A 14,982-nucleotide genomic window follows, 5' to 3' on the forward strand; every position below is an offset into this window, starting at 1 on the left:
AAGGATGTGTTTTGAGTCCCCTCCTGTTTACGCTCTACACATCCGACTGCTCCCTTACCCATCTCTCAAACACCATTATAAAGTTCGCGGATGACACCACAGTGGTTGGACTCATCTCAAGGGGGTATGAGTCGGACTACAGAGATGAGGTCAACAGACTGACTGAGTGGTGTTCAGTTAACAACCTCCAATTGAGCTGTACCAATAGCCCTATCTGCCCCAAGACGCGTTCCTCTTTCCCCTCAGAGATGCAGTGAGAAAAGAGCTGCACAGAATGGAAGAAATGGGTGTTATCTCCAAAGTCACTGAGTCTACAGAGTGGTGTTCAGGCAAGGTAGCGATCCCCAGACCAGCAGGAAAGCCCCCCAGAATATGTGCGGACCTCACACCCCTGAACACAGTAGTCAAAAGAGAAAGGCACATCCTCCCAGCAGTAGATCAAACACTAGCGATGATGAAAGACGCTAAAGTGTTCACAAAGCTCGACGCCCGGTCTGGATTCTGGCAAATTCCGCTCACGCCAGAGTCAAGGCCACTCACTACCTTCATCACGCCTTTTGGAAGGTTTCAGTTCAACCGCCTTCCTTTTGGCATTGCATCGGCGCCGGAACATTTCCAAAGGCGAATGTCACAGATGCTGGAAGATTTTGAAGGGGTGATTTGTCACGCCGACAATGTGCTTGTATATGGCAGGCAGGAGCACAACCAGAGGTTGCACTTTGTGCTCCAAAAGTTTCAGAAGGAGGGTCTCACTCTGAATGAGAAGTGTGAGTTTGCTAAAAGTCAAATAATCTTTGTGGGACACAAAGTGTCAGCAAAAGGCATTGAGGCTGATCCCAACAAGGTAACAGCAATCCAGCAGCTGCCGCAGCCTCAGAGTGTGGAAGATGTGCGCCGTCTCATGGGCATGGCCAACTATTTTGCCAAGTTTATGCCACAACTAGCCACAATCACCACACAATTAAAGGAACTGCTAAAAGACAGAAACGGGTGGATGTGGGCGGAGCCACAGGAAACAGCGTTTAGGAGACTAAAAGGGATATTAAGCTCTCCAGAAGTGCTCGCTCAGAACTCCAACCCAGCAGATACACGAGTTGCTGCAGATACATCGCCATACGGTATCAGGGCTGTTCTCACTCAGAAACAGTCTGACAACTCCTGGCGACCAGTCACATATATCTCAAGGTCTCACAGACACCGAGAAATGCTACGCGCAGATAGAAAAGGAGGCGCTCGCTGTAACGTGGGCATGTGAATGACTGTCATCTTACCTCATGGGCCTACAGTTCACTCTAATCTCAGATCACAAACCCCTGGTCCCTCTTCTGAGCACAAGAGGCCTGGACGACCTGCCTCCACGCATCCTGAGATTCCGCCTCAGGCTGCTGCGCTTTACTTTCACCATTGTCCATGTTCCAGGGAAGAACCTCGTCACTGCTGATGCCCTCTCACGAGCACTGCTGGCGGGGCCTCCTTCTGCTGGGGATATTCAGCTGGAAAAGGAGGTGGAGGTTTTTGTGGACTGTGTAGTTTCCCATCTCCCAGCCACAGATAAAAGGCTGGAGGAGATTAAGTTGGCGCAGGAAATGGATGACCTGTGTAGAAAGGTTTTGTCACGTTTGCATGAAGGCCACCAGGGCGTTTCAAAATGCAGGGCCAGAGCAAAAGAGTCGGTGTGGTGGCCGGGCATCTCAACTCAAATACGTCAGATGGTAGACAGGTGCGAAACATGTCAAAAACATAGGTTACAGTGCCGTGAACCAATGCTGGCAACTCCTGTTCCCAACCGCCCATGGAAAAAAGTCGGCATGGATCTGTTCGAGTGGTCAAAGAAACACTTCCTGCTGATTATTGATTTTTTTCTCAAGGTATATTGAGATAGCTGAACTGAGACACACAACTGCAGAGGTCACGATTAATGCTATAAAAGAGGCCTTTGCAAGACATGGAGTTGCCGAGACTGTGGTATCGCATAACGGGCCGCAATTTTCATCAGAACAGTTCAAGCACTTTGCCAAAGAGTACCAGTTCACACATGAAACGAGCAGCTCTAGGTACCCCCAAGCCAACGGGGAGGCAGAATGCGCTGTTCGTACCATTAAAGACTTGTGGAAAAAGGACTGTAACTACAACAGAGCACTGCTGGTGTACAGGGCCACCCCACTGGAACATTGGCTCTCGCCGGCGCAGTTGCTTATGGGGAGACACCTGCATACCTCGCTGCCACAAGTTGTGGCAAAGCTGGTGCCAAAGTGGCCTGACCTACAGGCTTTTCGCAAAAAAGATGAAGAGGGGAGGCGTGAGCAGGCAAAACACTACAACTGCAGACACAGAGTCAGACCGCTTCCGGAACTATCGTCAGGACAGAAAGTGTGGATTACCACTGAAGGAACTACTGGAGCAGTAGTTGGACCTGCCAGTGCTCCCAGATCTTATGTGGTAGAGACAGACAGGGGTTTTCTGAGGAGAAATAGGAGCCACCTCAGACCAACAGGGACTATTACCAGATCTGGTCGAGTGGCGAGACCTCCTGAAAGACTGGATGTGTAATTCTCTGAAGTTATCCATTCATGCCCTATTCAAAGATGGGTTAGGCTGTTAGAGATGTTTACAATAATGTGTTTCGTTTAAATGTAAGTGAACAAATGAGGGATGTGTATAATTTTCACGTTTGATAATGCTCCGCATTTCTGTTCTTGTGAGCTGTTTGAGTTGTTATGCAGTATGTCTTTAGCTAAAAGGAGGAGGTGTAGCGGTAGACTACTGTTCCCATAAGGCTGTGTGTGGGGGAACTTCCGGGTTACTATTAAAGTTGGTAAACATCACCCGAACGCGCTGTGTCCAGTGTCATCATTTATACGCCTTTGAGCATTTTTTCACTTAAATTTGTTGATGCTGTTTTGAATGGATGCAGAATGAGAAATACAATATGTTCTGGTTGAAGGGGGAGCAATTTTTTTTAAATCAGAGTCAGAATATGTTTTGTGAACCAAACTTTATATACCAACATCTGAAACGTAAAAATGGATCATGTCAGAAGCAAAGATTTTCCGCATTTTAGGAGGACAAAATTATACAAACACTATGAGCTCTGAATGTAAGTCCAGGAATTCTGCTGGATGCAAATGTTAAAAACAGAAATTTCATTTCTTTGGGCGTCAGGAGGAACATCCTAACATTTATTACTGCAAAGACAGATGGCCAAATTCAAGTGCATATATCCATTAAAAAAGATGTTCACATTTTGATAAAGACCTCCTAAGTTATGATGATGACAGATAAGACTTGTTTTTTGTTTACCTTTAAACAAAATTTACACATTTTTCTATTTTATTACTCAGAGCTTAGAAAATATTTATCAATAATATAAATCTCTACACATTTTTACAACAGTCAGATAACTGTGCCAAAAAAAAACCCCAAAGCAGATTGCTCCCATCAGTCATCTTATCTGATTACAATTACAATGTTTTTCAAATGAAAGGGAACAAAAAACTTTATATTTCTTACATAATTACAACATGCTGTTCCGAGAGACCACTCAATATTCCACACCAGAACCAAAACTATCTGAAAAGCACTGAATTAAATAAACAGACTAAATTTATATACAAATATATATGGATAGTCCATGAATGTGTTGCAGCAGTGCAAGTTTACTTTTACAGTTTTTCTTACTGTCTCTTCCTACATGTTCTTTTACAAGTAAATTTTTAACAGTAACCAATTGCAGCTAACCCTATTTCATTTCAGTTTCTTGGCTCACTTGTTGCATTTTTAATGTCTCCTTCCTAGTTTTCATACTTAATATCATATGCAATTGGTCCGTTAATGGCAAATCCAAGGTAGAAAGACACTTTTTCTGTGCTGAAGCCACTTCTGATTCCACTTATGCGAGCTGGACGCACCGGAATCTTCTGTGTACCATAGTTTGCATACACCTCGCCTTGCTCAATGGTTCCACTGACCCTGTGTAGGCGACTGATGATTGCCTTTTCCTTAAATATGTCTCCGTTCCTCCAAAGTTGTGCCAAGGTATCACGAGAAATCTTTGGCAGAAAGCTCTCATCTAGTGTGGGTTTGGAGACAAGCCTCTTTAGTCCTTCCTCTTTAGTTAAATAAAAGTAAGCAATGGTGCTTCTATTGTGCAATAACCTGGACAGGCGTTTGTGGGAGGACTTTCGAATGGCTGTGACATATTTCCCGATTTCTGTGTTTTCCTCAGTAGGACTTGGCCAGAATAACAGCAGAGCCAAGTAATAAGCGTCTGGGAGACGATGATATAGTCCTATATCTTGCAGAATTTTTGAAAGGAGAGCAGAAAGGTCTCCATAACTCTTGACATGTTTCGATTTTGGTTTCAGATGACAAAGAACAATGTTTGATACGATGTAATTAATTTTTATTTGTATGTTGTGTTTTTGGCTGACAGCTTTGTGCAGAAATGCGTAGCATTCTGTGATCTTCTCCATCTCTTTGGCAGGTTTGTCCAAATGTTGAAGAATTCCTGAGAAAGTGTCTGCTTGGTTCTTTTCAAGAAACACTTTGCGTTCCTCAATATCCAATTTCAAATTGAGGTTGGACTTGTTTTCTTTTTCTTTCTTCATTTCTTCTGGTGTTGTACAGAAAAGCTGCACATACTTCTTAAAATGTTCAGAGACTGTTCTATGATTCAATGCATCAAATTCAGAGTTCACTTTTATGTAGGCAAAGTAACAGTCAAGAAAATCAAATATCTCTTTGACTTCAGATTTTAGTTTGACAAGAAATCCCTCGTGTTCGTTGATGATCTCAACAAATCTGTTGTTGATCTCATTGTCCTCTTTGTGAACACTTGTCATCCTAATTTTTCCTCTAAGAAAGCTCTGGAGGTACATTTTCTTAATGGGGTCGTGTTCCCCAAAGAAAGGCAACTTACTCAGTATGTCAAAGACAACGAAAGCAATTTCTAGCATGCTCACATAGCCATAAACATTATATGACTTTCTGGGGTAGTCCTCTGAGTTATCATCAGCTGTTTCTTCTTGTGGTTCGTCTGCAAGCTCTGCCAGCTCTTGGGCTCTTTGGAAAGCTTTCATACCATTGATGGCTATTTTAATGTTTGTCTGCAGGTCTTCAGGGTTGTGTGATTTCTCCTGCTTTTCTTTGTCCATGTTATACTTTAAATTGCTTTTGTAAATTTGTCCAATTGTGTCAAAGGTGTAAGGATTTTTTTTAATGTCTTTGGCTTTTTCTGCCCACTTCAGAGCCTCTGGGTAGTCACGCTCATTGATGTACAAATATCTCGCCAGTGCCTGAGGAATAGATGCACTTGTCACAAATCTGGATGAGGCTTTCACAAAGATTTCTTGGACGGTTTGTCTCCCCTGCTGGTTATGGATTTTGTGTACGAGAGGAGAAAATAGTTCTCTCCCATCTCCATCTTTCTTATGTTGCCTTTCAATCAACATTCGTTGAATTGAGAGCATCAGTCGGTCTTTAATGGATCTAGCACTGAAGAACAGATCATAATGAAGCATCTGCATAGTAATTTCATTGACTTTCTTGTAGCAGCTTCTCTCCAACTCAGCCAGACAGGCAGATGCAATGGTCTGATGAAGTATCCGGAGTCCTGCGTATAAACCCAATTCTTCAATCCTGTCTATGATGAGAAGGTTTGAATACTGATTCATTTTTTCCAAAACAGTGTAATTTGTCCAGCGAATTAATTCCATCCCCAAAAAATCCCGAGAGAGAGAGAGAGAGATGTCTGATTCTTCCACGTAAGTGTTCAGTAACGCTAGAAAGGCAAACAGCTGGGAGTCCTTTTTGCTGAAATCAAAATTCTCCAATGTGTTATGAGCAAGGTCATCTATGTATTTTTGGTCAAAATTGTTCTTCATGATCATGAAACTGTAAAAGTTTTCAGGTTTGTCATGAGTTTCTTCAAGCTCTTTGAGTTTCTTTTCAAAATCTTTCTGCTCTTGTGGGGTCAAAGAAGCAGTTATAAACTGATTCTGTGTTTGATTGTGCTGTCTGTATTGCTGCTTTGGACTATGGGAACGAACGCAGTTAAGCATGATAACTTTGCAGTTTGGCGAATCACCCAAACATATATTTAAGTGTTCATCTACTGCAGCTTTATGTATGCAGTTCACAAGGTCATAAGGTTTCTCAGTTTCTTTTGAATCATCGACTAAGAGCAGAACTGGAGACGGTTTCTCACTTTCAAGTTTCATTAGTTTAATAACTTGGATGGCAACTTCTGTTTTGGGCATGGAGTTGTCTTTCAGCGCGGCACATCTGAATTCATGACGGAGGTCCCACATCACATGCATTGCTAAGGTGGTGCCGCCACAGCCAGGATGGTGAAACAGGTTGAGCAGAACACACATGTCGTTTGAAGCTCTCCACTGAGATCTGATCAGCTTCATCACATTCTCATACTTGTCTCTCTTGATAAATGGCTTCTCTTTGTCTTTGTCACAGAAGTAGAAGTTCCACCATTTCACTTTGCCACCTCTGTAGAATTCTTCTTCAACACTGATTCTAAATTCATGAAACTCTGAACTGTTTTCATCATATACGCTTTCACATTGGTTCGTACACAAAACATCTAGAGCTGTCAATAAATCTTCATCCTTCCGTGTTAGGACAACAGTACTGGAACCAGAAGAGGGAAGCAGCCGTACAGATGACTGACTGAATGGTCCCATCGCCATTATGGTGCCATTGATCTCACTCAGGGTTAGTTCATTTATGGACAGATGCTCAATGTCAAAGTCACACTTCTCCTTGATCAGCTCCCTCCATTTCAGATATGTGCTCTGAGACTCACATACGCTGATGATGTTTTCCTCCTCAGTGTGCTTTATGAATGACTTGTAGATATCAAAGACTGGGTCTTTCTCAGTGTCCACAGGTGAAAGTAGGAGAAAGATGATCAGATATCTTCCACGGAGGAGAACTTCAGGGTTGCAGATGAATGAAACTAACTGTTCTACATCTTTACAGGATTTCCTGAGCCAGTTCTTATAATCCAGCGCCAAGTTTGAGTCACTGTTCAAGTCATGCCGGCCATTACAGAATACCCAGCTGGTCTGTTTGTAGAGGTTGAGGTTCTTTATCACTGACTCAGTCTGTCCTTGAAATTGTGGTGGTGTATGCAGGTTGGCCACCCTTGACTCTCTGTATGAGTGACACAATCCACCTGAGGCAGCAGAACTGTGGTCAAAGTCTAACACGCAGAACAGTTTCAACTTTGTCAGAAACTGAAGATAATGTAGTTGTTCTGGATTGCTCTTGTTTACAACAACAACAAATTTGTCATAGTTATCAAGTGAGTTTCCACCACAACTTAACAAAGTCTTCAGCTTTTCTCCCTGGTTTGCTTCTTTCCTCACAGATTCTTTTGATAGAGTCATCTGCATCAGCCGACCTGTATGAACAGAAAAATAAATCAAAGTAAAAAGAAAGTGTTAGAGTGTATGTTAAATCTTGCCATTGTGGTACTTAAATTTGTAAACCTTGTCCTAAATGGCATGTTTAGATATTTTTCTGTTCCTCCACTGTCTCTAGGTGGGGGATGCAATAGCTACAAGTGTTTAACTGCAGGCACATTGCATGTGAGGTTCTAGGTGTCCTTTTTTAGTAAGGATGTTTTCTTCCTGCCCTTTATGGCCTCACCTATGCTTGTGTATGGTGAACCTTTAAAGGAATTAATCCATATACAGGATGAGGGGAGATGGCCCTTTGTGATCAGCAGGAAGTTACACACACACGCTCGCACATTCACACACACACAGTGCCTTAATTTTATGATGCACCACAGGTTTTTATTTTTTTTATTTTTACAATGGGTGGTGCTTGTATTCACTGAATAAAAGGCTGCAGGGAAAGCGTTTTCTTTGAAGTTGGCGGTAAGAGGTGGTAAGTCTCTGAACCAGCAGGACCTGCAAGCGCAGACCCAAAAGAAAGCATAAACAGGATCACTCTGAAGGTGAACGGTTCAGCTTGATGTATTTTATATATTATTGTGATTTTCATAAAATCATAAGAGAAATAAAAATTAACGATATCTGTCACTCAAAACTTTGAATTTTCCAGTATATAGAATACAAGTATGTCCTGACAAGTGCTTTCTATGGTAATTTAAACTGGGGCTACAACAATTCAATGAGTAATTTGAATAATTTTATTATTAAAAATAAGACAAATTATTTGCTTTAAAGTTTCCTTTTAATGCGCAGCTCTGTAGTGCTCAGTTGTCACCATGTAAATGCGAGTGTTTCACCCATATTTGGAACTTAAAATAGACCTGCAGTGGAAACGTATCTAGGAGCAAAGTGTGAATAGAAAGTAGGACAACATTAAGCAGCCATCAGTTTTTAATCAAAAACACTGATGACTCAATAACAGCACCAAAGATTGGGTCAACTTGGGAAAATAAATCTGTTCTGAATTTATTTTGGCCTTCAGACAATAATTCTGATTGCTACATTGCTGGACTTAACAGACAACCAGAAATCCTGGATGACCACATAGGTGCGCTCACAGCTGACAGCCTGAGATGTGGCTTTCAGGACAGGGGATCAGAGTGCTCCTTGCAGGGCCAGGACTGCACTCTAACAAAGGAATAAAGGCTGCAAAATGCACTTATGCAGAGAGAATCCAGGGACACCTCTGTGAGACAGGAAATACCAAGCGAATGTGACAGGGAGTACAGGCACTGACAAATTACAAACCTAGACAGGCGGTCAAGAATGATGAGACTACTTTCCCAGACAGGCTGAATAACTAGTTTATTTTGCGACACCACAAAACAAACGATAGCGTAATATGAAACGGTAGACATTTTCATACAGTCATCCGACATATATTGTTATATCAAACATCCCTATGCCGTCGTATAGTACTACAGGAATGCGGTTGGTTATACTCTAAACCACATCCCAAAGCTCTCAGGAATTTATAGCTTATACCTAAGTTGCACATTTTATTATTTGAATAAATTCTTACTCGGAACAGGCTTCAGCCACTACATAACCATGAATTGAAAAGTTAGTTGATTCATACTTACTTATTCTTTCTTCCAGCTGACGGGCAAGTTTCAGCTGATTTATCTCTTTTAGAGTTTGTATTGCGACCTGTGGAGCTTCATCACTTCCATAGTGGTCAGTCATTAATGTAGCTATGTCCCTGCTGTCCTTATCCTCCAGTTTACTCTGACAAATAGGTTTACGTTTGGAATCAGTGTGTAATCTTAAATGAAAAATAAATGTTTTAAGATCCACTTTCAAAAGGTCATCAAGGATGTTCTTGATCTCCACAGTAATCCTGGATGCATCGGGTGACACTGTGGTCTGCTGGAAGAAAGCAATATTTAAGAATCCAACAGCTTTATTGATTTTTATTTTTTCATTTTCATTTGTATAAAGCTATATTAATATGTATATAATATTTGATGTAGTGTGGTGTATAAATAATAACAGAAACTTTACCACAACAGTTCCTTTGTTCCAGACCCCTGTGTTCTGTGGCTTTGGTTGTTGAATTTCTTTTTTCCCTGAAGTTTTATCAAATGGTAACTGAATCTGTTTGGAGTCTTTTTCCACTATCCCATCTCTTTTGGATTCAGTGTTTTCATATGATTCTGGACGGTTTATTTCTTTGGCCTGAGCATTTCCTGGTTCAGTGGGTTTGGCAGCTTCTTTTTGGTCTGTAATAGGTTGCAGAGTTGGCTCCGGTTTCTGGTTCAGTTGTTTGAGTGCTGAAAAAATTCTTACAGCAGGACCACCTTTTACATTTAGATCCACTAAATCCTGCTTCCTGAAGCAAACAAGGCAATCTCCAGACACATCTTCCTCTTGGAGTCGTTCTGCATATTTACTGTATACATTCACATGCTGCACTAACCACTGGCTCACCTGCTCTTTGGTCCATTTTTCCACATATTTTGGGAACTCTGATTGATGCTTACATTCTTTTTTCAGACTTTCCAGATAAGCTGTGATTTTCACAGCAGGACCGTGTTTTATTCCGAAGTCCAAAATGTCTGTTTTATTGAAGGAAACTAAACATGCCCCCGACACTTCCTCTTCAGTAAATCTGTCTGCACAACTCTGTTGAACTTTGACCTCTGTCGTCAGCCACTGGTGAACATCCTCTGTGGTCCATTTTTCAATCAGAGGTGGTTTTCTTGTTGTTGACTGGTTCATTTTGGATCACCTAAATTTGAGAAAAAAAACCACATCATCTCTATGTGTCCATATTTCACTCCTTCATGGCTCAATATTCCACCCGTTCCAGCCTGCAGCAATTATTTATCTTTTATCCAAGTACAATCTACTAGCTGCTACGTTAATAATAATAATAAAAAATGGCTGATGTGGCTATCAGATAACTAATAATAATTAAATGGCAAATATTAATGTGTGCACTGGCTATTCTTTTTTACTTTGTCTTTACATATTATTTAGAATGTTAGTTTGTTTTAATAGCTTTCTCTTAAACATGTGGGTTGAGAGAGTTTTTGTTCTCCTTGTTGCCATGGAACTGTTACTTTTATTGAGGAATTGGACCTCAGTGCAGCAGCTACACAATGCAGGTGTTCTTTAATCCAGAGATCAGCTGATTAGCCTGGTCCTGGCTGGCTTGTCAGCCAGACTGATGGATGTAGAGGTGAGGGACACAGGAGGAGAAAGAGGGAGAGTGTGAGACAGCGGAGGCTTGAAGAGAGAAGGTACAAACAAACGAATAGTTATGTCTATAACTTCTGTTCCCTGAAGGAGAGGAACGAGGTTCAGCACATAAGTATGGGATATCACGCTCTCGCGTGTCCTGGCTGAAGAAACCTTTATTCACGCCTTTAAGGCAGATGACGTGTGATGACACGCACACGGCTTCGCCTGCACATATAGCTGCTGTCATCACAGTCATCCCTCAGTTCGATAGCCGCTCTTCACCGAGCCAAACTGCTCAGTGGGGCCACCTTGTGTTGTATCTCGTTCCTCTCCTTCAGGGAACAGAAGTTATAGACATAACTATTCGTTCCCTTTCAGTCGATTCACTCGGTACAACACATAAGTATGGGACATATATACACGCAGAGCAGAGCAGCCACCGAACCAGAATTGGACCACCACATCCTTAGTGAGTGGTAGACCCAGCAGAAAGGACAGTTTGAGCCAAGGGGGGCTGTAACGTCCAACTGATAAAACCGCACAAAAGTGTGTGGTGATGCCCAACTAGCTGCTGCACAAATCTGACAACACAAATGATGTTGTGCAGTGTAGATGATATAAGTTGCCAAGCCTTTGCCATTTGATTTTGAGGAACATTGTTTCTGAAGTATTCCACAATCTTTTTACACACTCTCTGGGGAGAGTCTCTGCCCATCTTTAATTCTGAGAGACTCTGCCTCTCCAAGACATTCCTTTTATAGCTAATCACATTACAGACCTGATATCAATTAATTTCAATTACTTGCTAAATGTTCTTCCAACTGAATCTTTTTAACTTTCTTGCTTTTTCAACCATCTGTAGGAAGCATAAAATTAGGAAATTTCTCAGTTTAAACATGTTATTTTATCTATGTTCTGGTGTGAATAAAATATTGGCTCATATGATTTGAAAGTCTTAGTTTTCATTTTGTTAAAATTTAAAGGATGTCTCAACTTTTCTGGAATTTGGGTTGTACACTATGAAATTTGTCTCTGTGCAAAAGTTTGCAATTAATCAAGCCCCACAAATTAAACGACAAGAAGACCACAGTGCATTGAAACAGGAACAGGAGGTAATACGATGCTGCAGTAATGCTGTCTATTTGCCTCAGAAGTCCAAGGTTGGAGCTGGATGTGCCATCACTCGAGTTGATAATGTTCCAACAGTAAAGCTGGAAAAGCAAGGTTTAACTACCACATGAAAACCATACCCTCCACTGAGTGTTGTACCCTTCTGTCCTGTTGTGTACCAGTATAAATACTGTGCCTTTTCAGTGGTTCAGGGTCGGCTTATCTTATCTATTTCATCATTTTTACCGCACATTTATGTTTTATCTTTTATACTACAAAGATATGCATTGATAGTAGAATTATACACACTGACACTAACAGACAGAGAGAATTTGTGGGGGGGTTCTAATACCTGCAAGAAAACAAGGCTATAAATATGGCGTGTTTGTTAGAGGGAAGCATCCCCTCCCCCCGGTGTCTCATAGTAAAAGTATTTACTGCTTGGGTGTGGCATTCTTGTCTCTCCAGTCCCTTTAAAGACAGCTTAAAAACTGAGTTGAAATTCCAACTGTGTGATAATAACACCCAACAATAGTCTGGTCAGTATTTAGTATTTTAGTATTTATTTATTTATTGTCATTGTCAAGAACAATGAAATTGCGTTTGGGGCTTCCATACAACCCAAAAAAAAGAAGTGCTCAGCATATGGCTCATTTAGTGAGTTTTATCTTGGATTGTAATGTTGGAGTTGTAGGGGCTTCTTGGACTTTTTAGATTGGAAGTCCGACTTAAGGGAGTATTTTCAACAAGCACACTTGAGTGTACTTGGCTGAGATTAAAGTTAAACTTCATAAATGGATTTGGTTTTTTTTACTTTAATGTCTTACTGGAGCTGTCGGTATATTTTTAATTGAATATTTAGTTTGAACCTTATGTCTGTGAAGGTTCTCAGTCATCCAGGTCATTGTAGTCAACGGAGCTTGCAAAGAAAAGCGTCTGGACTTCTTTAAGTTACTTGAAGACGTTTCACCTCTCATCCGAGAAGCTTCTTCAGTTCTAAGGTCAAATGGTGGAGAGTCCCAGATATAAACCTAGTGGGAGTGACCCCCCACAGAGGGACAAAAGGACCCCCTGATGATCCTCTAATCGCCTGAGCCAAGGTGTGAGACTGGGTGTGGGTCCCAATCAGCCAGAGTTTCGGGTGAGTTCATTGTGAAACCTGGCCCCACCTTATCAAACTTAAAGAAGTCCAGACGCTTTTCTTTGCAAGTTTGAACCTTAGTTCCCCAATGTAGAAATGTGTTATACTAGTTTAAAAAAACAACAACTCAGATTTGATTAAAACTAACATTAAAGATTTTTTAATCCAGGGAGAAAAGCAAGAGCATATTCAGCATTTTTGGACCAGCAATGAATCAAGCTCATTATGAATAAACCTGTTCCCTGTTAGCAGTTAACCATTTCACAAACTGCGCAAATCTTTTAATTCACTTGTCATGTTTTTGTTATCAATATATTTTACAAACATGGTTATACAGAATATGATGCTGGACATTAAACAGAATTCAGTATTTAAAATGGGTTCAAACGTAAACATCTAGCAGTAATATCGGTCTATATAATAAAAAAAAAAATTTTGTGCAGAGTATTTTACTTTTTGTTCATTTATTTATAATTTTCCAGTTATACAGTTTCATATGTAGTGGGGCGTTTTCAAAGTGTTTTATTGCTTCTTTTACAAAAAGGAATGGTTCTAAAAAAAATCCTCCACCACTCCTCATTTCTAATAGCAATTTTTTTTTTGCAATACAGTATATTTATTTAACAATACAAGTAGTACAAGTAATATTATTTAATTATTCTTCAGCCAGGAATGAATACAGAAAGGTGAAGATATGGATGTTGAAGGATCCTCTCTGCTTGCCTTTCTGTAAAAGTCACTGAACACCACGGGATTAAATTATGTATTTTTTTAATACTTCTTGAAATGTATCATAAATACAGACTGTGTATTGTAATATTCAGAATTGTAAAAGGTAAAAATAAAATCATTTTCAAATCTGAACGCTTTGTGTTGAACAAGCAGAATGAGCTGCATGCATGAATGTCGTTATTAAAACAGGTGAAGCCTGTCTTTCAGTCATGTAGTGACTGCTGTTGCTCAACAGTATTATGCTTGACACTATGAAACACATCACATAAATATCTGGATGTTGGAAGACAAATAATAAAGGTCACGAATAAGACTAAAGATATGGAGGTGTTCTTTAGATCTACAGATGAAATTCATATAATTGTAGTTGGCAGCTTTAGAATTAAAATATAGTTTCTACATCAGAAACCTATTTCAGTATAGTAGTTTCCAGTTGTTAACCAGTTCTAAGTTGACAATGTAAATTAATGCACAAGTCAGTCTAGAGTAAACTGAAATCTTCCCAAATTGTTTTGCCAAAGTCCGTAGAATACATTTTTAAAAATAAAAACAAGCAAGCAAGCAAAGAAAAACCCCTGGGAATTAGATTTATCGAGCAGCCATTGTAAAAGGGTAGTGAGTAAAGAAAAAACACACTGTAGCTGAGCTGTGTTCTCGGAAACTGAAAGTGAACTGGGCAAGTTCGAACTTATTTGCACCAAGTTTGCATATACAAATGACTAAATGTAGCCTACTTGGTATTGAAAAACTCCCCGAGTGAACAATATTTCGGTGTTGAATTACCGTTTCAGTGTGTTTAAAGACTTTCCTTTAGAATCTAATATAAGAAACTTTGCAAGTTCGTCTACGCTCACATTAAAAACGATACTTTTAACAATTTCTAAACATTAAAATTTTCCACAATCATATCTACTAACTCATTCTTGAATGATTCTCTTTGCCTCTACTTAAACATTTATCCGATTTACAGGAACATAGAAAAACGAAAAAAAATCATAAACAAAATTCTCACCTCAGGCTTCGTTTTGGCAGTCGACTTAGTGAATATGAAATATGATGGCGTCTACTGTGTGCACAAATATAGGTGCACGGTCATTATAACGGAGGTACTATGTAGCCTACATTCTGTTTTCCTTCAAATGGTCAAAGCGTCTGCGTGAAAGAGCTTCCTTTCACAGGAAGTCATGTGAGGTGCAGTTTCAAATCATAGTCGCACCCACCCACAGGTGGTTTAACATGGTTTTGTTTTAGCAATGTGTGTGCGCATTTTGGTCTGCGTGGAAATAAATGTGTACATATTGAAATCCGTTTGTGTGTAACCAGATTTGTAAATGTGTC

The 14,982-nt window shown here is 40.3% G+C and overlaps 1 protein-coding gene across 2 annotated transcripts; it reads right to left on the minus strand.

Moving 5' to 3' along the window:
* Positions 1-3,041: 3,041 nt before the first annotated feature.
* LOC146641337 (sterile alpha motif domain-containing protein 9-like) lies at positions 3,042-14,789 on the minus strand. Of its 2 annotated transcripts, none has more exons than XM_085399337.1 (4): positions 14,657-14,789; positions 9,480-10,206; positions 9,059-9,341; positions 3,042-7,417 (listed from the first exon to the last, which is right to left on the minus strand). In XM_085399337.1, exons 2-4 carry the CDS (start codon positions 10,194-10,196, stop codon positions 3,792-3,794), a joined length of 4,626 nt encoding a protein of 1,541 aa, XP_085255463.1. In that variant the 5' UTR covers positions 10,197-10,206; positions 14,657-14,789; the 3' UTR covers positions 3,042-3,791. The 2 variants fall into 2 exon arrangements, with proteins under 2 accessions (XP_085255463.1, XP_085255462.1); XM_085399336.1 differs by having other exon boundaries at positions 9,059-9,344.
* Between the last annotated feature and the right edge of the window lie 193 nt (positions 14,790-14,982).

The sequence above is a fragment of the Rhamphochromis longiceps genome, linkage group LG23 (genome assembly GCF_057381845.1).
Source record: "Rhamphochromis longiceps isolate RC_006_pf linkage group LG23, R_longiceps_female_GT1.1, whole genome shotgun sequence".
Classification (NCBI taxonomy): Eukaryota; Metazoa; Chordata; class Actinopteri; order Cichliformes; family Cichlidae; genus Rhamphochromis; species Rhamphochromis longiceps.